General features: G+C 39.9%; 2 protein-coding genes across 3 annotated transcripts; both read left to right on the plus strand.

Moving 5' to 3' along the window:
• Positions 1-1080: 1080 nt before the first annotated feature.
• On the plus strand, positions 1081-23518 carry LOC104088655 (uncharacterized). The gene is made up of 10 exons (XM_070202046.1): positions 1081-1307; positions 1413-1461; positions 9978-10084; positions 10958-11003; positions 11930-12064; positions 12189-12278; positions 12392-12523; positions 12630-12713; positions 12832-12896; positions 23014-23518. Exons 1-10 carry the CDS (start codon positions 1195-1197, stop codon positions 23198-23200), a joined length of 1008 nt encoding a protein of 335 aa, XP_070058147.1. The 5' UTR covers positions 1081-1194; the 3' UTR covers positions 23201-23518.
• Positions 12903-17102, plus strand: LOC138910804 (uncharacterized). 2 transcript variants are annotated; one of them, XR_011415959.1, is made up of 3 exons: positions 12903-16082; positions 16186-16880; positions 16968-17102. XR_011415959.1 is itself a non-coding variant. In XM_070202045.1 (2 exons), the coding sequence occupies exons 1-2, from the start codon at positions 15050-15052 to the stop codon at positions 16479-16481; spliced, it is 1329 nt and encodes a 442-aa protein (XP_070058146.1). In that variant the 5' UTR covers positions 12903-15049; the 3' UTR covers positions 16482-17091. The 2 variants fall into 2 exon arrangements, 1 of the variants encoding a protein (XP_070058146.1); XM_070202045.1 differs by having other exon boundaries at positions 16186-17091.
• Positions 23519-24592: the final 1074 nt, after the last annotated feature.

Raw genomic sequence — 24592 nt, forward strand, 5'->3', positions numbered from 1 at the left:
TAGCCACTATTTTATGCGAAGATAAAATCTGGATAAAAATTACCCTAGCTGGAACACGAAAAGTTTCAGCATAATATGCTGGATTATGGAGCTCATGCGTATAACTTCCAACATATTATGTTAGAACTCCAGCATATTATGTTGGAACTCCGGCACATTATGAAATTTTAGCACATTATGCTGGAATCTCATATGAAAAATATTCGAAGTCCATAATATTATGCTGAATTTTTTTTGAATTTTTAAGGGTATTTTTGTTCAGCTTTTATCTTTACATGAAAAGTGGCAAAATTTCGATTACTTTTGAAACTGCGGTTGTTTTTCAATTACCAGTTGTAAATCAAGCTATTTCTGAATCGGACGGTTAAAGCGTTATACTCACAAAATTAAGGGGCATTTTCATATATATACCCATTTTTGGGGCACCATTGAAGTTATATATGCGTTGCACAAAAATTTGCAAAGTGTACTCGCTCGTATTCGAAATAGTTCATTCTCTTCGATGCAACTTAAGAAATCAAATCTGAAGTTCATCTTTCAAATGCAACTTTAGAAATTCGAATATGAAGTAGTTCAATCTTTTCAATGCATCTTCATAAATCAAATATGAAGTTCTTCTATCTTTCAAATGCAACTTCAAAAATTCGATTAAGTAGTTCAATCTATTAAATGCAACTTCAAATTTGAATCTTGAGTTCTAAAACATAAACTTGTTCTTCGAATTTCAACAATCCAATACACGATTCAATGCCCAAATCTACTCCAAATGAGCTCAAATTTGAAACATAACTTTCTATGATCATGAAGAAAAAACCTCAATTATTAAATTATCAAAACAATAAATTTAACAAATTTATTTTGCAATAAGAAGAAAAAAAAATCCTAAATATAAGGAAGAAGAAAAAAAATGCATGTATATGAAGTTACCCAAAAATTGGGAATCAGTTATTTTTAGAAACAAAATATGTACATATTAAATGGGTGACACAAAAGTGGGTGCCACATCAAATTTTTACCTAAATTAAGCCCCAAACATAACCCTTTGCTCATAAGTCACCCCCCCCCCCCCCACACACACACAAAATAAAAGCCCCTCAAAAAGAAAAGGAAAAAACCCTGTAAACCTTGTTGACCTGGGTCACTTTTACACAATCTGTTAACCTTTGTTATTCATTCAATTGGTCGATAAGAAAAATGGGAGTAATATGGACAATTCTGGAGTTACTACTGATCTCAGCTATCTTTCTTGCATTTGGATTAGCTGCTGCGATTGCATTTGAATCACTCAGAAGAAGATTCAATCACACGTATGTTTATGTTTATAATAACCCCCTTTTAACCAAAATATCAAAATCCTTTTTTTGCTTTTAAGTTATTGTTGTATTGAATTCAATTTTGATTTCACTTTGCAGTCACGTCGAAGCTCCTCCCGTCTTTGAAGATCCAAATTCATTGAAACCGGTACTTACAAACCCACCTCCAAAACCTTTTTTTTTCTTCCAGAAAAATAAAAAAGAGTATATCTTTATTCAATTGTTTGAATTATTTTAAAAAATAAAGAAAAAAAGATTGTATCTTTAGTTTGGTTATTACCACTGGAATGAAATAGGCCCGAATGGAGCGTAATTGTTGCAGTAGGTTCATATAGCAGAGGCGGATCCAAGATTTGAAGTTTGTGGTTTTGCGATGTCTCCGAATGTACTAATCATTTGAGTTAATGGGGTCGGAATTTAGTATTTGTACTTATTTAGTTGAGGTCCGAGCCAAAGCTATTGAATTCGGCTGAACGTGTAGTGGTAGCTCTAATGGTCCCTTTCGTATAGTCAATGAGAACTAGTTTGAAATTGAGGCATAGTTGATAGATTTATTGACTAGGTGTAATCTTCACCTAATAAAAAAAAAGATTTATTGACTAGGTGTAATCTTCACCTAATAAAAAAAAAGATTTATTGACTAGGTGTATTAAGTGGATGCTGTTACAGTGTTACTAATTTGAATTGAGTCAGTTGGTATACAGTTGGAAAGAAGGACAAAAAACAAAGTGTGATTTTCCCCAAAATGCTGATAGCCTATTTTATTTTATTTTTTGGTGTAAAAGATAACTTCATTAATTAAAAGTTGCGTACAGTGGGTTGGTGCTCATGCACCATAGTACATATTGTGACATTAGTTACATTATCAGATAGACACGAGGTTTCGTCCCTAAATCTAACTTGTTGACGATCCTCGTTACCGTTAGCAGCTGTTGATCTAGCTAGTGGCAAAACGGATGTTTCATCAGCATCTGTAGCTACTTGATTAATAACAAAACATTGTTGGCTATTGTGATAGACTGCTTCCCGTGTATCTGGGAAGGGTACAAAACGTTGAGTTGGGATTCCAAGTTGGTCTGCCTGCAGCTGACTTGACACAAAAAGGGGTGGTTCAACAAAAACTTGCAGCGTAGCATCATCTTGCATCCTACTTCCTAATTTCGCAAGTTGGTCTGCTACTCCATTTTGTTCCTTGTACGCATGTCAAATTACTGTATCATGTAGCATCCTGAGGAGGTGCCTGCAATCAGAAATTAGATTAGTGTATTTAGAGTTATCCGTATCCAAAAGTGTAATTACCTCATGTGCATCAGTTTCCACTTCCAGTGATAGTAATTGCATGTGTATGGCTAGACTTACCCCTCGTATGAGGGCCTGCAGCTCTGCTGTGATACAATGAACATGTGGGACAGGGCCAGCAAAGCCCACCATCCAGTCGCCTAAGTGATTCCTAATCACCCCCCCGATGCCATCTGTATCAGTTTTAGGAGATGTTGCCCCATCCGTATTTAATTTGTAATAGTTTGGTTTTGGAGGTATCCATCTAAGATTGATTCGAACCCTTTTTGGTTGTGTGGGTTGCGATGCAGCCATATATGCAAACTCAATTGATTGATGTAAAACTAACTTAGGACTAGGTTTTAGTGCTTTGTGATCATAGATATTCTGATTACGAGTGATCCAGATATTCCATCGACTCAACGGTATAAATGTGCGTGTGTTCAATTTATGAGGGAGTTGGAGTCTAAGTGAATGAGATTATGTAGCCAAAGATTTGGGCAATCCATGGTTGAGAGGTTACGAATGTAACCATAGATTCCTAGAGTAAGCCAATATTGTTTAGCATTAATGCAAGTTAGGAATATGTGATTTATAGTTTCGTGTGCATCCAGACAGATAGGGCAAGTTGCAACTGATGAGATGCCAATATAATTGAGGTAGTGTCTTGTTGGAAGTTTATTGTGTTGTAATAGCCAAATGAAAGTTTTGATTTTTGGTTGGATTGGCAGAGTCCAAATCCATTTGAAAAGATTGGGCGCATTTGGAAGATGTGGATCATTATTAGCTAGAGCCTTATATATAGTTTGGACAGTAAACCGTCCGCTGTTTGTAAGCGCCCAATAGAGTTGGTCTGGTTGTTGTGTATAGACAGAACAATATTGTTTATTGCAATCCTTTTTAATATCCTGAGGAATATCAAACGAGAAGTTGGCCCAATTCCATCCCTGAGGTGTTAGTACCTGAGAGATCTTAAATGTTTGATGAAACTGTGGTAGGGGCCCTACAAGGAGGGATCTCAAAGGCGTCCCGGATTTGATCCATGGGTCAGTCCATAACCTAATATGTTGCCCTGTTCCAATTCGCTACTGGAGACCAAGTTGACAGTGGTTCCAACCTTTCAGAATATTGCGCCAAGTTAATGAGTGGTTAGTGACTGATGTTAGTGGAAGGTATTTATTTAAAAGAGTCTTAGCCCAAAGAGATTGAGGCGTGTGAAAAATCCGCCATGCCAGGCTTGTTAGCAAAGCGTAATTCTTAGTTCTAAGATTTTGGATATTCAATCCGCCCCTTTCTGTAGTAGTGGTAATTTGCTTCCATTTGATAAGATGTAATTTTTTCCGAGTAGTAGTGGTGCCTCAGAAAGTTTCTTTGGTAACGCTCCATTTTGTTGATGATGTTTGTTGGAATATGGATGTATTGCATGACATGGTTGGGGAGAGTATTGAGTGTAGATTTTATGAGTGTAATTCTTCCCGCCATAGTCAAGAATTTGGTTTTCCAGCTAGCTAGCCGATTTTTAAAGTTGTCTAGTAGGAATTGAAAGTCACTCATTTTGGGGCGAGAGTGAAATATGGGAAAGCCCAAATATTTTCCAAAAGAGTTCCCTTCTTTTATTGAGAAAGATTGTAGAACAAAGTTTTTATTTGCTTCAGAGCAATTTTTCGAAAAAAATATCTTTGATTTTTGGAAATTAATCTTTTGGCCTGATTGGTTATTAAAAAGATTAATGACATCAATGATTGCATGACAACTCTTTGTAGTGATTTTAGAAAGCAGTATGATGTCATCTGTAAAAAATAGGTGAGAAAGATCATGACCAATTTTTGAAATGCAAATAGGTTGTCATTGGAGAAGATCTATTGAAGTGTGAATAAGACGCGAGAACATTTCCATACACATTATGAAGATGTAAGGTGATAATGGGTCCCCTTGGCGAATGCCTCTAGATGGGTGAAAATATGAAGTACGGGTTCCATTAATGAGTATGGAAGTAGATGTAGTAGTAATGCAGGACATGATTAGTTGAATTATTGAAGAAGGAAGGTTAAAGTAAAGAAGAGTTTTCCTGATGAAAGACCATTCGAGACGATCAAAGGCCTTTTCAAGATCTAATTTTAAAAGCATGTTGCTGGTTTTGCCTTTCATATTTTTGAAAATGAGATAGTATTTCCTGAACTATTATAGTGTTATCCGAAGCCCTCTTTCCTTGTTGGAAGCTAGTTTGTGTTGGCCCAATTATTTTTGAAATAACAGGCTTAAGTCTATTAACAATAATTTTTGTGATGAGTTTATAGATAGTGTTACACAAGCTAATAGGCCTGAATTGCTGGATGGTATGCGCATTCTTGACTTTGGGAATCAGGCAAAGATAGGTGCGATTAAGGTCCAGAGGGATGACCTTATCGAGGAATATTTGGTGACAGAAACGTCGGACCTTGGGCCCAACTTCGTGCCAGTATTTTTGGTTGAAATAACGGTGTAGGCCATCTGGGCCAGGAGCTTTATAAGGTTGAAAACCATGAAGAGCACGAGTGATTTCTAAGTCAGTAAGAGGTTCATCCAGTAAATGGAAGTTGTCATGACTGATTATGGAGGAATGAGCCCGTTGAAAAACATTGGCAGATTGTGTATGTTCCGTTGCAAATAAATTTTGATAATAATCCAAAATTTGTTTATGGATCTCAATTGGGTTAAAGCACCAGTTTTCTACTGTGTCTTTTAGAGCAGTTATCCTATTTTTCCTTCGGCGTTGAATGGTCGACATATGAAAAAATTTAGTGTTAGCGTCGCCATCATTTAGCCAAGCTACTCGAGATTTTAGTTTCCAAAAGTCTTCTTCTAAGCGAAGAATGTTATCATAGTCTTGGGTTAATTGGGACTCTAGATTTTGAAGGAAGGTACTGGTAGGATAGTGAATAGAGGATTGTATGCCTGAGAGTCTAGCCAAAAGTTTGCGCTTACGATTGAAGATATTAGCAAAAGTGTGTTTATTCCAGTGAAGAACTACCTCTTTGAATAAATTAGTGGTACTAATGAGATCCGAATTGTTTGCCCAGACCTGATGAACTAAGTGTTGAAACTCTGGGTGTGATGTCCATATCGTCTCAAAACGAAATATATTTTTTTTAAAAAGGTGCCTAGACTCCAAAGTGAGTAAAAGAGGGCAGTGATCTGAATATGTTCTAGGCAGATGTTGCACTGTTGCCTCAGGGTAGAGATTTAACCAATCATAATTTGCTAGAATACGATCTAGCCGTTCTAAAATTGTATGGCCATGACGGCGTTTATTAGTCCATGTATAACGGCTACCCCGAAAACCTAAATCCAACAAGTTGCAATAGTTAATACAGTTAGCAAAGTTATCTGCCCTATTATTATTAAAAGGGCGACCACCAAATTTTTCATGCGATCGTAGTATTTCGTTAAAATCTCCCCCTAATAACCATGGACCTTGAACATTTGTATCATGGAAATGCATTAAATTATCCCAAAGAGTATTCCGAACTTGATATGTATTACTAGCATAAATTGCAGATAATAACCATTTAGGTGTGGAGGGACATACCTGAACGAGGCAGTGGATTTCCTGTTCTAACATCCTTAGATCTTCCACATTAATTAGAGCCTCCTGCCATAGTACTACTAGACCTCCTATTAGTCCATTAGCGGACACCTACGACATGTTAGTGAAGTGGAAGTCATTGCGAAGTATTGAGTGATCCTGCATGTGGGTTTCTAGAAGTATAGCTAGTACTGACCTATGAATGTCTAGCAAGGACCGGAAGTGACGCCTAAATTCAGCATTGTGGGAACCTCTACAATTCCAGATTATAAAATTCATGTTGGAAGGAGATGTGGTAACCTGATTAGTTGGAACTGGAGTTTGTGGATTGACAGCCTGCATAGCCATCTGCTCCTGATCCAGTATTGGCGGAATCTCCCGAAGTGTTGGAATTATGACCATGGCATATTTCCCTACTTCGCGATTCGTCGTCATACAGAAATTTAGACTGCATGTGACTAACTCTGGCAGGCATTTGAGTATGAACTTTTTTTCGTACTGCTCTTTGAGGTTGTAGAGATGGATACCCTTTAACCATAGAAACTCTGTGCGTGTTTCCCTCATCTCCGTTAGGATCTCCACTAGCTCCTGATTTGTTTGTGTGTCGAGTGCGTTGGGAGATGGAGATAGAGGTAGAGTCTATGGAGGGGTGGTCTGTGGATTCAGTGGGTCGTATAGACTTGATGATGTCGAATAAGGGGAGAGTGGGTTGAATGCATTGATTGGTTGAAACCATGGGGCATAGATTTGACCCCAGTGATGGGGAGGATAGAAAGGGAGTAGGTTCATGTTGGGGTTCACATGAGGAGTTGGAGGGTGCATGGGGTAGGACCAGTGTGGTTGGTGTAAAGTGGATGCTTGGTGATCGAGTAGTAGAGGTGTCTGGGTCGTGTACCATTGGGATTGGGCATAATCTTCCATGCCGAACCTCATTCCCTCTGTTACAATCTCGGCGAGATGTGTTGGATTTTGGACTAGAAGGACCACTTCCTGGTTGTTGAGCTCTAGTGTGAAGATCTATGCCCTGAAGGCCCATCTCCAGCCATGATTGGAGTGGCTGGTCCATTGATTGAGGTTGGGAGGTGTAAATTAGTGGTGTTGTTGGATGAGGAAATTGTGGACCTTGCATGGTCAGACGGGGTAGATGGAAGAATTGATTGTTGCGTTGAATTGATTCCCTGAAGTATGTGTTGCTGTGGATGCTTGGGAATGTTGGACGTTGCATGTTTGGGTGGGGATGGCTGGACTGTAGCATAAACTGATATAGAAGTAGACTGTGTATTATTCGGTTGAGGACTGGTAGTAAGAGGCTTAGTTAGGGGTGTTGAGATAATTGAAGGATTCGCTTTTTGTATAGTGGGAGAGGCAGATTTGGTAGTGGCATGATCATCATGAAGATTATCACATGGTGTTGAATGATTATGTTTCATCGGAAGTGAAGAAGTATTTGATTGAATAGGTTCATAGGCTACTGTAGCATGCAAACTACTGTGATTCATGCTGAGTTGTGATGGAGAAGGTGAGCGAGCGTGGTTGGCGGTGATTTAGGTGTCATTGGGTGATAGGGCTATGTGTATGACTGTAGTAGTGTGTGAGGTGTTAGTATTACGTGGTTTAGGGGTGTGCATTGGCGCGTGTAGGCTACAGTTGGGAACTAGGTTTTGTGGAACCACAACACTTTTATCAGAGCTAGTGTAGAGAAGATTATTATTGGTGGGTTTGGTTTGTGGAATAGCCCATGTAGAGGTCCGATTTTGCATTTCTACCGTGGGGTCTGGCTTAGTAGAATTATCAGACAGTGTGATAGGCTTGGGAGATGGGCAAGTAGTTTTTGGGCTTATAGGGACTGGATCATTGGAGTCCATGTTAATATCCATATCCTATAGGGCTAGGAATTTATTAGCGAGGTTATTGTTATTAGTGGGCTTTTCCGAGTTAGTAGAGTTAGAGCAGTGTAATTGGGCCTGTACCTGCCCATTAGGTTTAGAGAACTTACCTGGCGTAGCTGGTTGCGTCTGTGCCGCCGCCTCCATTGCTAATTTTGTGTTATCTCGTGCATGATTGAATGGGCGTGAATTAGATCTTTTGGGAAAGGTTACAGTTTTCCATTCCATTTCCGGAGTTATGGAAGGAATGTTGGACAAAGATGAAGAAGGCAGTATGTTCGTAGGCATAGTAGAAGGTGTGGGTGTTGTGAGAAAGGTGCAATTCCTAGGAGCATGACCAAAACGGCCGCATTTGGTACAAAGAAGATTCAGGCCTTCATACAGTAGTGTTTGCTTGTGGTGGCCAATATGTATGTGTGTTTTGAGTGGTTTTTCTAGTGGTACCTCTATACAAATGCATGCGTACCGTCCCCTTGTAGTAGTGGTTGTACAAGTATCAACCTTTAACAGTTGTCCCAATTTAGATCCTACTCTTTGTAAGATTTCTAAATCATAGAACTCGATAGTAAGTTCAGGTAGACGCACCCATATAGCTGAGTATGTAAGTTGTGTGTTGGGGGCGATGAACTTGGGCTCCCATTTTCGTACTGAAAGAAAATGATTTAAGACAAACCAGGGGCCTCCGTGAAGGGCTTTATGCATGTTTTCTTCTTTTTGGAATTTGATTTGGAAAAATTCAGAGCCTAGATCAATTAGAGGAATCTGCTCAGTAGGCTGCCATAAGGAGATGAGCTTATTTTTTAGTAGTTGATGTCCCATTTTCTTCCCAAAGACTTTAACAATTACCGAAAATTTCCACGGAGTGTAGAGTCTTGATTTATCGCCCGTAGTTAAGGGTATGAAAATCTCTTCATCTGTATCAGGAGTAGTACTTTCGTCAGTTAGATCAAGTGCGTTTTGTAGAGGAACTTGAGTATCAGTGATGTTTGCAGCAGATGTGTTTGAAATCAGTGTTTGGAGGAAAATCTTGTGTGGGTCCAGTGGTGAAGGGTCATCAATTTGCATGGTGCCTATATCTGGTGGTTCGTTAGGATAATTTGATGTGACATTATTAGGGGTGGGGGCAGTCATTGGAGAAATTGGTGCATTAATGATTGAGTGTTAAGGTTGTTGGAATTAAAGGAATGGTATTAGTTGGAAGGTGGATGTGTAACATTTGAGCTGTGAAATATAAAGGAGAACGTTCTAGTGGATATCTTCTTTTTTTTCTCTTGAAATTGTGGGATTTAGAAGCTATCTTTTTTGTTCCTGAGCTAGTGGAATCTCGTGTCCGCGGCAATGAATTGATCTGTCAAATTCGAAGCATCTTTCAGGTGTAAAGTTTGTTGATCTGCAGTCTGATCTGATTAACTGCTTAACTTTGAGTATCAGAGTTGTAATGGTAATATAATTGTAATTAGATATTGCATGGATAGAGATATGACATAGGCGATTAACTAAGAATGACAAGGGTGATTTAAGTAGATATGAAATAGAAGTGAAGGGGAATGGTTTGGAAGATCAAGCTTATGTTCCGAAGTAGATGAAGTAGATATGACAAAGTTGATTGACTAGTGTTCATAAGCAATGTGTTAATTAGGTATGTGAATTTTCTCTTTTATAAGGAATGTTGACTTCCCTATATTGTTGGCCATACCCATTCGCTATCCGGTATATTTGGATTGGTTCCACAAATGCTTCAATATTTGAATTTGATTCTTTAGAGCTTTTCATTAGATGGCGAACTGAAACCATCTTTAGCCGTTGTTCATATTTTCTCCTTCTTAATCTCAGAGCTATTTACTAGCTTGAAACTGCATGGTGTGAAGTGCTGTTTAGGCTTCAGAAGTTGTTGTTTTTATTTTCCGTTGTTAACCTTGTAAGCATATAATTCAGGTTCCTTGTCCTCATATATTCGACCCTGCTGAGAAATACATATCCTTGATCATACCTGCATACAATGAGGAGCACAGGCTTCCTGGAGCCCTTGATGAAACTCTGAAGTAAGTGAACCCGAGCTTCTCTTGTATCTCTTCTGTTACTTTTCTCCCCGTGATGCAGCTTTGATGCTTTTCTGCTGATAGTTACGACGAGTATAATTCTCCTGCTGTCTTCTGAGTTCTGGACTAATTTATAACTCTTGGAGGCTCAAGTTAATAAGCTGACCGTGTGGTTTATAATTTTAATTGCTCCTACCATGCATTTATCGCTCTTCTAGGTTCTGTTCTAAGAAGTCTATTGATGTATCAATTGAAGTCTAATGATATGATCAGTCTTGATGGGATGACGGGATGGTGCTGTGCTTTCTGCACACTGCATATGTTAATGCTGCAAATATTTGTGTTTATAGCTCATTGTGACCGCTGCGGCTAAGACTTTTACAGCTTTGGTCAAGCATGTGAACAAGCTACTTGGTCTTTGTTATCTTGTTGAATAGAAAGCCATCCTCTGGAGTCTGGTCTTAATTTTCTGTGGTTACTGGGGCACAAAGCTGCATTGTCAAAATCATATTTGACCATTTATTTTTGTTAGAAGCTCTGGTTATGGAATAACTGGACGTGGTCACTTCATTTGTTGATTTTTGTTTGGTGGGCGTGGATTATTTGGAGGTGGTAAAGGACAGGATTTACGTTTAAAGACTAATATATTGAACCTGTCATTTCATATACTATGTGGTTGCATGTTTCAAATGTAAAAGATTATCTATTGAAGTCCATGTATAACATCTGTCAGAAAATTAAAGGGGCTGAACAAGCAAAGTATTCTTTTGTGAATTCTGATAGTATTTTTGCACACCCATGTGTTACATTAATTGAGAACTTCACTTAAATCAAGGCATTGAGGAGCATAAAAAATTGTGTGTTTGAAATTTGCAGTTATCTTCAACAACGTGCGGCCAAGGACAACATATTTACATATGAGGTATGAGTCAAGATGTAATAAGTTTTCATTTCTTTAGTTTGATTCATCAAAAACTAATACCCCTACTACTGCTCCCGCATTTCTAAGAAAAAAAGAGAATCTCTTAAAGTCCTAAAATCTCTTGAGGAAGCTGACTAGAGAAAGATAAATGTGTCAGCTAAGAATATGCAAGAATACAGCCTGGTTCACATAGACTTTATGATTTTTATTTTTATTTTTCAAGGCTGATCTTCCACGTATAATATCTGATGATTCTGATGAATTTTGGGGTGCTGATATTTATTGTGTGAAACTATCCTGGTGGTATTGATATTTTCAATCTAGAATAGTTATGTTGCTATTACTTGGGTTTGCTACATTTTTCCAATTTTCTTATTTTCCCTGGAGTATATAAGATTCTATTGTTGCAGTTCTTTAGATTTAGATTTTCTAAACAAACTGACAGTGTGTTTCTGATGCCCTTTTTAATTTGGGTGAAGCGGCGAAAAAATACACAGCTGGAGACATAATGGTTTAAAAATGCACAGGCAGAGAACACAATGATTATAATAAATGATTTAATAATTATAAGTTTCCTGCTACTGGAAACAAATGTTTGTTCATACTGAGAAGTGATATGTGTCAGTGCTGAAACCCAGTTCTGTTGGTATCAAGCAATTCAAGTTTTATTGGTCCTATTTGCGAGTAGGAATGCTCTTAGAGACAAGACTATAAAAGTTGAAATACATATAAATATTCCACCATAAGCGCAAGTGCGCAACATTAAATGTATAAAGACACTGCCAAATGCACAAATTTTGGAAATCAGAACATTGAAAACTTTTGGTTTTCCTTTGAGAATCCCCCACTATTTCTGTTGTTTACTTGGGGTAATGTCGTGAGATATTTACGCCATTCTACATTTTTAATGATTGATGCTTGAATAGGTAATTATTATTGATGATGGGAGTTCCGATGGAACAAAAAGAGTGGCTTTTGACTTTGTGAAGAGACACTCTGTAGACAATGTGCGAGTCATCCTTTTGGGGAAGAACCATGGAAAAGGGGAAGCTATAAGAAAAGTGAGTCTAATCTTATCAACTGATAAACTAATTCAACAAGTTCTCTGTGTTTTCTGTTTTTTATGCAATTTTACTCTGACAATTGATTAAATCATTTGCTTCTGCGAAAGCATTGTAAAAACAGGGGATGCTTCACTCACGTGGTGAACTGCTTTTAATGCTTGATGCTGATGGCGCAACCAAAGTAGATGACTTGGAAAAGCTTGAAAACCAGGTTTTTGGCCTGCCATTGCTGATTCCTTGCATCTATAAGTGCATTATTCAAAAAGAAGTTTAGTGGAAAGAGTAGCTAGATTTCTTTGTAGTGTCTAATTGTTTTCCTGCCAGATTCATGCAGTTGCTAAAAAGGGAAACCAGTATGAAGATTCTGCTGGTAAAGATTCAACTATAAGAATATCAGATGTTCCCGCAGCTGCATTTGGTTCACGTGCTCACCTCGAGGAGAAGGCTCTAGCTACAGTTTAGTTTTGACTGCTCTAATTTGTTGTGTATATTTTGAATTGTCCCTCATAGTTCTATGTATATTCGCACCTTCTCATGGTTTGAATTCTGTGCCATGTTACAGAGAAAATGGTACCGTAATTTCTTAATGAAAGGTTTTCATATTGTGGTTCTCTTGGCTGCTGGTGGTGGAGTTCGTGATACTCAGGTAATCTTGTACTCTACAGAGTAGGTCAAACCTCTCATCTAGATTGAGTTCTTGTTTAAAAGCCTCCAACTAAGATCTTTTAACATCATCTTGATTGAAAATGCTGGATTTATTGCAGTGTGGATTCAAGATGTTTACCAGAGCTGCTGCCAGAAAACTTTTTCTAAATATCCGTTTGAAAAGGTATATTTCTTCAAGTGCCTCCTCTTCCCAATCACAATGTTTAACAGGAGCTATATTTAGGCAGATTAATTCATTTGTCCTATGTCTACATAGGATTTTTTAGGAGCATTCTGAGCATTTCAGAAGCTGGTGTATAATTTGCCATGTTACTTCTTGTAGCCTTTTCCTTGGAGTCTGTAATCTTGAAGTGTAACTTTTACTGGTAGAATCAAGTTCAACCTAATCGTACATTTTATTTCAAGGCTGTTCCAATGAACTTAGACAGAAGTCTGTTTGGTCATTTATTGGCCCCTCTACAAAACCATTGAATGTGGACCCATGCATTTGATCTCCTATGCGTTTATGGGGCTTGTCCGTCTTTTTCAAAAAGTTTTTTTGTCCACAGATTTTATTTAGTCTCTCAATTTTTGGTCTTTTCTCTTAATTGATTTACCATCCTTTCTGAGAAGAATCTGGAAGGACCATATGGTAGTTAGAGTGTAGTTGTTGAGAATATGGAAAATCGCGTAAGAGGTAGATTGACTGGGAAATCCAAGTCAATTATCGTCCCTTCCCTTTGTTTCTTGAACGCCCTATGTTTAGATTAATCTCTCAAGCTCGTCAACGGAGCTTGAAACCTTGGACCTCATTCATAAAGAGAGAGCTCCACAACAACAACAACAATGACCCAGTAAAATCCCACTAGTGGGGTCTGGGGAGGGTAGTGTGTACGCAGACCTTACCCCTACCCCGAGGAGTAGAGAGGCTGTTTCCAAAAGACTCTCGGCTCAAGAAGACGGAAAGAAAAAAAAAGAAAAAAGACAATATCAGTACCACCAACAGATACCATAAGAAAAAATTAACAACATTATGAAAGCCAGAAAATAGGTGCAGAGCAAAAGCGGTAACCATTAAATAGAGTCGACTCTATGAAAAACGAAAAAGTAGTAAGACACAACATTGCCACTAGCTGTCTCAGACAAAAACCCTACCAAACTAGCGTAACAAATGTACGAACTAAGGAAAGACCCAACTACTTCCTAACCTACAACCCTAATACTCGACCTCCACAACTCCCTATCAAGGGCTATGTCCTCGAAAATCTGAAGCCTCGTCATGTCCTGCCTGATTACCTCTCCCCAATACTTCTTAGGCCGCCCTCTACCTCTTCTCGAACCTTCCAAGGCCAGCCGCTCCCACCTCCTTACCGGAGCGTTTGGGCTTCTCCTCTGAACGTGTCCGAACCATCTAAGCCCCACTTCCCGCATCTTGTTATCAATGGGAGCCACGCCCAGTGTTGTAAATAGCGAGCGCTACGTCGCTAATAGCGTGTGGCGAAGCGGCGCGAGGCAGCAACGCTATTTTGGTCTGTTGCGGTGCGATTCTGAAAAAGCGTACGCCTCTGCCTGTGTAGCGAGAGGCGCTGCGAGGCGAGAGGCGTAGCGTAGCGACGCTATTTGGAGAAAAAGAAGAAAAAGGCAGCGACCTTGTAAAATACAAATATTAGGGCTTGGGTTTTAACTTCTTCTCCTTCAGCGAATACAACTAAGCAACTTCAAAAATTAGGCCTTGGGATTCATCTTCTCCATAATCAAACATCAGCACAGTAAACCAGGTATGTTACTTTCTTCTCCTTTCTTCTTCTTCTTCTTCTTCTTCTTCTTCTTCTTCGACTTCGACAGTCGACATTTGGATTCGACCATTGCTGTCATCTTCTTTTTCTTTTTCTTTTTCTTTTTCTTCTTCTTTCTTCAGTTCAGCGATCTCCTTCTTCTCCTTTCTTCTTCTTCTTCTTCTTCTTCTTCTTCTTCTTCGACTTCGACAATCGACACTTCGATTTTTCTTTTTCTTTTTCTTCTTCTTTCTTCTTTCTTCTTTCTTCAGTTCAGCGATCAACTCCTTCTTTCTTCCTTCCTTCTTCTTCTTCTTCTTGGTGCTCTGTTTTTCGAGCAGAGGCAGAGCATAGCAGGGGCTCTTTCTTTCTTTCTTCCCTTCCTCTTTCTTCTTCTCTTATTTTTTTTTTTTGGTTTGTTTTTCGACAGGAGAGGCAGTAGCAGTAGTCTCTTTTTAGGCTCTGTTTTTTTTTTGCTATGTTTTTTCAATTATAAACTTCTTATAGAGTAGAATTAATTGCATACTGACGTGATAATTTTTTTCTATAAAACAGCATTGAAATGGCGTCATCCGATAGTAATAAACGAAATGATATAGCTTGGAATTATGCTATAAAAGGCTCATCAAGATCCGCAATTAAATGTGTATTTTGTGAAAAAACATATCATGGTGGAATAACTCGTCACAAGCAACATTTGATAGGTGGATTTAAAAATGTAGTACAATGTCCTCTTTGTCCGCCCGAGGTTAGGGAGGAAGTAAAAGCATTTGTTGATAAGAAAAATGTGACAAAAACTCAAATGAATTATGAAGCATCGGTGAATCTAATTGATGAAGATGATGAAATGGATGAAGATGATCAAATGGGACCTCTCCCCCAAAAAACTCAAAAGATATCTTCTAATAGTTCTAGTGGGTCATCCACGGCACGTACTGTGACAAAAGGTCCTCTCAATCTTTATTTCTCGGCAAAACAACAAGAAAAGGGAAAAGATGATTCTAGTTCAGGTTTAGAAGCCAAGAAGATTTTGAGGGATCGGCCCGTAAGTGCCTTTGCAGCATGGATGTACGATGCAGGGCTTCCTTTCAACTGTGTTAACTACAAAACTTTTGATAAATTCATTGAGGCCGTAGGACAATATGGCCCAGGAATGAAGCTTCCTAGCTATCATGAAGTTAGAGTAACTCATCTTAAAAAAGAGGTGAAAAAGATAGACAAAATTATTGAGGAGCATAAAGTGGAATGGAACAAGTTTGGATGTTCCATTATGATGGATAAATGGACAGCGCGGAATGGGAAAATGATCATAAATGTGTTGGTGAACTCTCCAAAAGGGAGCGTTTTTCTTGAATCTTACGATGCTAGCAACTCTTCTACGGATGGAAGCAAAATGTACAGCTTGTTTAGAAAGACTATTGATAAAATTGGAAAGGAAAATGTTGTACAAGTTGTTACCGATAATGCTAGTGAGAATGTTAGTGCGGGTAAGATGATGGAAGCTATGTATCCACACATTTATTGGACTCCATGTGCTGCCCATTGTATCAACTTGATGTTTGGTGACATATTCAAGGAAAACCCATATGCTTCAGGTAACTTTAATATAGTTATCTTTAAAGCTTTAACTTTATTTATAGTTTTATATTTATGTCCTATTAAGTATTAACTATAAAATTGTTATTGTCACTTTTATAGTTTTCACTAAGGCCGTCAAGATATATTCTTACATCAGTCAGAGGCCGTTGTTGTTGAATTTGATGAGGAAATTCACAAATGAAAGAAATTTGGTGAGACCGGCCAAGACTAGATTTGCAACGGCTTTCTTAACTTTGCATAGTTTTTACTTGCAAAAGAAAAACTTGAGAAAGCTAATGAATGGAAAGATAATAGATATGCAAAGGAAGCTGCGGGGAAAGAAGTTGCCAAAGTTCTTATTTCTCCATCATTCTGGAATGACGTTGTTCGGACTCTTAAAGTTGGTGGTCCTTTGATTAGGGTGCTTCGTATGGTGGATGGGGAGAGAAAACCACCAATGGGCTATCTTTATGAAGCTATGGATAGAGCCAAAGAGACTATTGAAGCGTCATTTGAGGGAGATGTTAGGAAGTATGAGAAAGTTTTTGAGATTATTGATAGCAGGTGGTCGAATCAATTCCATCGACCTTTGCATGCAGCAGGCCATCTTCTGAACCCAGGATTATTTTACAAGAACACTAGAAATGACACTTTGGATTCAGAGGTTTGGGTTGGATACCATCAATGTCTTGAGAAGTTGGTCCCTGATTCAGCGATGGTAGATCAAATAGGGGAGGAGCTTGGTAGGTACTCACAAGCAGATGGCCTTTTTGGTTTACAGGCGGCCATTAGAGCCAGAGACATAAGGTCGCCAGGTAACTAACTTTAATATAGATATCCTTATAGCTTTAATTTAATTTATTTGATTTATACTTATTAACTTTTAAAATATTTTTCTATAGTTGAATGGTGGATGCAATTTAGACATCAAACTCCAAACTTGCAAAAGTTTGCCATCAAAATACTAAGCCTAACTTGTAGTGCATCCGGATGCGAGAGAAATTGGAGCGTATTTGAGCATGTAAGAAACAGACTTATTATATTAAAATATTCTATATTGTAATAATAATAAGTATCTATTAATTAATCTAAACAATTTATGCGCAGATTCACTCCAAGAAAAGGAATAGGCTTGAGTTATCGCGTCTCAATGATCTAGTGTATATTAAATACAATAGAACATTGAGGCGACGTTACGAAGCTCGCGATACCATTGATCCAATTTTGTTGGATAACATTGACGAGGCAAATGAATGGTTAACTGGAGCCCCACAAAATCATGAAGAAGAACAGGTATATGTAGGAGATGATCTTGATTGGGGTACTGTTTCTATGGCGGCTGGAGTTGAGGAGAATATCTATGGTCTTAGAGGAAGTTCTTCAAGTTCAAATTACAGGGGAAAAGGAGTAGCAAGTTCAAGCCGGTCCTTAAATGATGAAGACTCCGAGGATGAAGAAGATGATAGCCAATATAATGCTAACATTCATGAAGTTCTAGAATTTGAAAATCTTGAAGAAGAATAGATGTTGCGTGTTTTACACTTTAGACTTTAGTTTATGAATTTACTATGACTATCTGTTGAGTTTAACTTTTGAATTGATATATTTATTAATATATATAATATTTTATGTTTTTGTATAAATTGTCGCTTCACATCAAAAAGGCGAGCGCTTCGCTGCACGCCTCTCGCCTCAGTGAAGCGGACCCTCGTCGCTATTTGCCGCCGCACGCTATCCAAAACACTGGCCACGCCCACCTTCTCCCGAATATCATCATTCCTAATCTTATCCATCCTAGTGTGCCCGCACATCCACCTCAACATCTTCATCTCTGCTACTTTCATCTTCTGGATATTTGAGTTCTTAACAGGCCAACACTCAGCCCCATACATCATGACCGGTCTAATCACCGCTCTATAAAACTTACCTTTGAGTATCAGTGGCACTCTCGTGTCACACAAGACTCCAGATGCTAACCTCCACTTCATCCACCCCACTCCAATACGGTGTGTGACATTCTCGTCGATCTCCCCTCCCCCTTGGATAACCGACCCAAGGTACTTGAAACTGCCTCTATTCGGGATGACCTGTGATTCAAGCCTCACATCCACCTCCACTTCCCTCGACTCAGCGCTGAACTTGCACTCCAGGTATTCCGTCTTTGTCCTGCTCAACTTGAAACCCTTAGACTCAAGAGCCTGTCTCCAGACCTCCAGCCTCTCGTTAACACCGGCTCGCGACTCATCAATCAGAACTATGTCATCAGCGAATAACATACACCATGGCACCTCCCCTTGAATATGATGTGTTAACGCGTCCATCACCAGGGCAAATAAGAACGGGCTGAGCGCAGAACCTTGGTGCAATCCCATAACAACCGGAAAATGCTCAGAGTCGCCTCCTACTGTCCTAACCCGAGTCTTAGCCCCATCGTACATGTCCTTAATCGCCCTAATGTAGGCAACCAGCACACCTTTAGCCTCCAGGCATCTCCAGAGATCTTCTCTAGGAACCTTGTCATACGCTTTCTCCAGATCAATAAACACCATGTGCAGATCCTTCTTCCTCTCCCTATACTGTTACACCAGTCTCCTAATAAGGTGTATAGCTTCCGTAGTAGAACGACCCGGCATGAAACCAAACTGGTTGTCGGATATAGACACCGACCTCCTCACCCTTGCTTCAACCACCCTCTCCCAAACTTTCATGGTATGGCTCAGTAATTTGATACCCCTATAATTGTTACAACTCTGGATATCACCTTTGTTCTTATACAACGGAACCACCGTACTCCAGCTCCACTCATCTGGCATCCTCTTCGTCCTAAAAATAACATTAAACATCCCCGTCAGCCACTCCAAGTTTGCTCTACCCACACACTTCCAAAATTCAATCGGAATTTCGTCCGGCCCGCTCACTCTGCCCCTGCTCATCTTACGCATAGCTCCCACGACCTCCTCAACCTTGATGCGCCTGCAGTACCCAAAGTCACGGTGACTCTCGGGATGCTCCAGTTCACCTAGCACAATATCTCGATCCCCTTCTTCATTAAGAAGTTTATGAAAGTAAGTCTGCCATCTCCTCTTAATCTGGGCATCTTCCATCAAGACTCTACCATCTTCGTCCTTGATTTTTTGGAAAAAGAGAGCTCCAGTTCTCTCTAATTCTTTGGAAAATAATCTGCTTCCCTATTCTCAACAGTATTCTTGTTTATGGGCTGTTCAGAATCTTGAACATTGGTACATTGACGAGTAAGTCTATAGAGTTGGCGAAGATTCTCCAGAAGAAGAAAAGTCTATAGAGTTGGCGAAGATTCTCCAGAAGAAGAAGGTCAATATAACTTGTGTTCAGGAGACTAGGTGGGTAGGATCGAAGGCGAAAGATGCGGACGGGTATAAGCTGTGGTGCTCTGGAATCAGGAAGGGTAAGAATGGAGTGGGTATTTTGGTAGATAGGGAACTTAGAGAGTCGGTGGCAGAGGTTAGGCAGGTGAATGATAGATTAATGGCTATCAAGTTAGTGGTTGGAGAGTGTAACCTAAATGTTGTTAGCGCTTACGCATTGCAAACGGGCTTGGATGAGGAGGTTAAAAGGCGCTTCTGGGAGGGGTTAGATGAGATTGTGCGTAGTATTCCGCCTGCTGATAGGTTATTTATAAGAGGGGATTTCAATGGACATATCGGGCCGACTGCTGGTGGCTATGGCGAGGTGCATGGCGGCTTCGGTTTTGGGGATAGGAACGGAGGAGGAACTCGCTATTGGATTTCCCTAAGGCATTTGAACTAGTGATTGCGAACTCTAGTTTCCCGAAGAGGGAGAAGCATTTGGTTACTTTCCAAAGTACGGTGGCAAAGACTCAGATTGATTATCTCCTCCTCAGGAGCTGCGATAGAGGGTTGTGCAAGGATTGCAAGGTTATCCCGGGCGAGACCCTCACGACGCAACATAGGCTCTTGGTGATGTACGTCGGAATCATGATAAGGAAGAAAAAGAGGTCTATTCGAGGACGACCGAGGATCAAGTGGGGAGCCTTGACTAAGGATAAAGCTAAGGAGTTGGAGGGGACGCTATCAGCTATGAGAGCCTGGAGTAGTAGTGGGGATACGAGCGCTATGTGGACGACGACGGCGAACTGTGTAAGGGAGGAGGCGAGATAGGTGTTAGGGGTTTCGAAGGGTTTCTCTGGCGGGCATAAAGGCGATTGGTGGTAGAATGATGTGGTCCAAGGCAAAGTGGAAGCGAAGAAGGCGGCGTACTTGAAGTTAGTAGGGAGCACGCGAGGAGGAGAGGAGAGCGAATATGGAGAGGTATAAGGTAGCGAGGAAGGAGGCGAAGTTGGCGGTCACGGAGGCAAAGACTGCAGCGTTTGGTCGGCTGTACGAGGAACTGGGGGACAAAGGCGGGGATAAGAAGTTATTTCGGTTGACTAAGGCGAGACAGAGGAAGGCTCGGGATCTGGATCAAGTAAGGTGCATCAAAGACGAGGACGGTAGAGTATTGATGGGGGAGGCTCAGATTAAGCGGAGATGGCAGACTTACTTTCATAGACTTCTAAATGAAGAGGGGGGCCGAGATATTGTGCTAGGTGACTTGGGGCATTCGGAGAGCCACCGAGACTTTAGGTATTGTAGGCGCATTAAGGTTGAGCAGGTCGTGGAGGCTATGCATAAGATGAGTAGGGGTAGAGCAACAGGGCCAGACGAAATTTCGGTAGAATTCTGGAAGTGTGTGGGTAGAGCAGGCTTGGAGTGGCTGACTGGGCTATTTAATGTCATTTTCTGAACGAAGAGGATCCTGGATGAGTGGAGGTGGAGTACGGTGGTACCGTTGTACAGGAACAAAGGTGATATACAGAGTTGTAACAACTATAGGGGTATCAAGTTATTAAGTCACACCATGAAAATTAGGAAAATGGTGATGGAAGTGAGGGTGAGGAGGACGATATCTATATCCGACAATCAATTCGGGTTCATACTGGGTCGTTCGACCACAGAAGCTATCCACCTTATTAGAAGGTTGGTGGAACAATACAGGGATAGGAAGAAGGATCTGCACATAGTGTTTATTGACCTGGAGAAAGCGTATGACAAGGTCCCTAGGGAGGTTCTCTGGAGATGCCTGGAGGTAAAAGGTGTGCCAGTAGCTTACATTAGAGCGATCAAAGACATGTATGACAGAGCTTAGACTCGGGTTAGGACAGTGGGAGGCGACTCAGAGCATTTTCCGGTTGTTATTGGGTTACATCAAGGATCTGCGCGCAACCCGTTCTTATTTGCCCTAGTGATGGACGCACTGACACGACATATTCAAGCGGAGGTTCCATGGTGTATGTTATTCGCTGATGACATAGTTCTGATTGATGAGACGCGAGACGGGCATGGACGTCAGGCTTGGATCACAGGTTATCCCCAAGAGAGGCAATTTCAAGTACCTGGGGTCGGTTATCCAGGAGGACGGGGAGATCGATGAGGACGTCACACACCATATAGGGGTGGGTTGGATGAAATTGAGTTTAGCAGCTGGAGTCCTGTGTGACAAGAAAGTGCCATAGATACTCAGGTAAGTTTTATAGAGCGGTGGTTAGACCGGCCATGTTGTATGGGATAAAGTGTTGGCCAGTTAAGAACTCACATATACAGAAGATGAAAGTAGCAGAGATGAGGATGTTGAGGTGGATGTGTGAGCACACTAGAATGGATAAGATTAAGAATGAAGATATTCGGGAGAGTGTGGGCGTGGCTCCTATAGTTGACAAGATGCGGCAAGCGAGACTCAGATGGTTTGGCATGTGCGGAGGAGAAACCCTGATACCCCGGTAAGAAGGTGTGAGCGGTTGGTTGGCTTTGACGGGAACGAGAAGAGGTAGAGAGCGACCTAAGAAGTATTGGGGAGAGGTGATCAGGCAGAACATGGTGTAGCTTCAGATTTCCGAGGACGTGGTCCTTGATAGGAAGGTGTGTAGATCGAGCATTAGGGTTGTAGGTTAGGAGATAGTTGAGCATTTTTCTACTTCGTTCCGGGTGTGAGGATAGACTGATAGGGTTAGTCTTAGATTTCTAGTGGTTTATGTTGTGTTCTCACTATTCTCCCGTTTTTCTTTACTGGTTATTATATTGCTTTTCAACTATTTTTTGGTTTCTTATAATGCTTTATTATTTCTATGATTTCTGTTGATGGTACTGATATATTGTCTCTTTCGTCTATTGTTTCTTTCGTCTTTTTCGTTTTCTTGAGCCGAGGGTCTATCGGAAACAACCTCTCTACTCAATGGGGGTAGGGGTAAGGTCTGTGTACACACTACCCTCCCCAGACGGGTCTGGGATTTTAATGGGTTGTTGTTGTTGTTGGGCTGTTCAGAATCATCACAAATAGAACTACTTAGTAATGGATGTGATAATTAGATTTGTATTGGGATCTTTTGAGAAATTCTCCTACTTGATGTCTTCATGGACATGAATGGGAGCCTTGAAGCAACGGTAAAGTTATTCCTGTGTGACGTATAGGTCACGGGTTCGAGGTGTGGAAGCAACCACTAATCCTTGTGTTATGGTAGGTTGTCTACATTACACCTCTTGAGGCGCAGCCCTTCCCCGGATCTTGCATGAATGCGGGATGCTTTGTGCACCGGGCTGCGCTTGATGTCTTCCTGGACATCTTAATGAAGAGAATGCTTTAATGTCCTGATTTTACATTTCAATAGTTTCCCTATATGCAATGCCATTGGGAAATCACATTCTTGAACATTAGTTGCAAAGGGCATATCTCTCTTCATCTCTCTTGAAATTCTTGAAATTTTTGTACACCTAATATTTATCATGTGATGCTGTCTGCTAATCCAAGTATATTTGTGCTTTTGTTTATGTTTCTTTCGCTATCATCTACTATTTTTTATTTTCCTCGCAATCTCTAACTTTGGTTATCAGGGACTTACTAGTGTTCTTTTCCCAGGTGGTGCTTTGATGTTGAGCTAGTCTACTTATGCAAATGGTTTCGGATTCCAATGATTGAGATATCTGTTAATTGGACAGAAATACCTGGATCAAAAGTCAATCTCTTAAGCATCCCAAACATGTTGTGGGAGTTGGCAATCATGTCTTTGGGTTATAGAACTGGCATCTGGAAAATCTACAGCTGAGTCCACTTTATTTTCAGGCAACTCTATTTGGAATAATACTCGACTTGGAGCCTCGTAACACATCTATTGCTTCATAATTTAGAAGTACTTGTTTTAGGACATCTAACCTTTTCTTGCACTACATCATATTATCAGTCGACTGGTAGTAGCTGAGTTTCTTTGAATGAGCATGACTATTGAAGGCTAACCTTTTCCTTTTGCTGGACATAACCTATTATGAGGATCGCCTTAACATAGGCAACTTGTACTTCTGCACTGGCAGTGTTTCATGTTTCTGAGTCTCTTATATGAATCTATATACAGAGCTTTAGTGCAGTATTTCTTTTCTTGGTTTGCAAGGGACCCGATTGTCCTCTCTTTTTCTTTCCCCGTCTCTGTTCCTTGGTATTGTTTTGAGTATCCTGTTGGAACTCCAACTTGCTTGGGACTGAGTCGTAGTTGTTGTTGATGTTGGGATAATCCGCTTGTGTTAGTATGTAAGCTATAATGGTGAGTAATACACCTATTAAGTACTACTCGACATATTATTTGACTTCGCAAGGCGCTTTGTTTTGTATTGGTAATTTTTACTCACATTTAAATGACTCCCCAAGTGAAAATAGGATTTATGTGGACTATCTGTACACTTAACTTAGAATGCATATATAAATATTGGACTATCTGTACACTTAGCTTAACGGCTAATATTTGAGATTGGAGGGCGTGTATACGTTAAAGGTCTTGATAAATGGAAATATACACGCACACACACAAAAAGGAGCTAATGAAATTGAAAGATGGAACTTAATCTGTGAAGTTGCATTTTATCTATAGAATTTCTTATCAAATGTCTAACTTTCTAATCATTCTATTAATCTCAAAGTTACTTCATTTACTACTCATTATATATGCAAATCCATGTTATTTGATGTTTGTTACATGTTTACATCAATAAAAATAGTTACATTTCCATCTTACGCGGATTTAATAAAGGCAGTCAAACTCGAGAACTCTTTTCCATTTACATTTTTGTTGATTAATACCAAGATTAGAACAATCCTTCCCCACAGAAATCCAAGCAGATATGGTTTTCTTTTATTGCATGTTACTCAAAAGGCAAGATTCAGGTAGCAGGTTGCTAATCTAAGATGTAGTCAATGGATTTGGAGTTCTAACGAGAGTTGAGTAGTAGGTTCTTCTCTTAAAATATATGATTTTAATAGATTTTCAAATGTATATATACAATGTTGGAGCCAAAAGCAGTGGGTTTAGACAACTCACTGGAAGACTACTTTTAGTAGTAGTTATTTTGTTTTTGTTTTTTTGGCTCCAAGCATTCTGTATCCGGAAATTATGGGGAAAAATCAGAAATAGCTAGATTTACAACTGGCAATTGAAAAATAGTCATAGATT

The sequence above is a fragment of the Nicotiana tomentosiformis genome, chromosome 5, assembly GCF_000390325.3.
Source record: "Nicotiana tomentosiformis chromosome 5, ASM39032v3, whole genome shotgun sequence".
Taxonomy (NCBI): domain Eukaryota; kingdom Viridiplantae; phylum Streptophyta; class Magnoliopsida; order Solanales; family Solanaceae; genus Nicotiana; species Nicotiana tomentosiformis.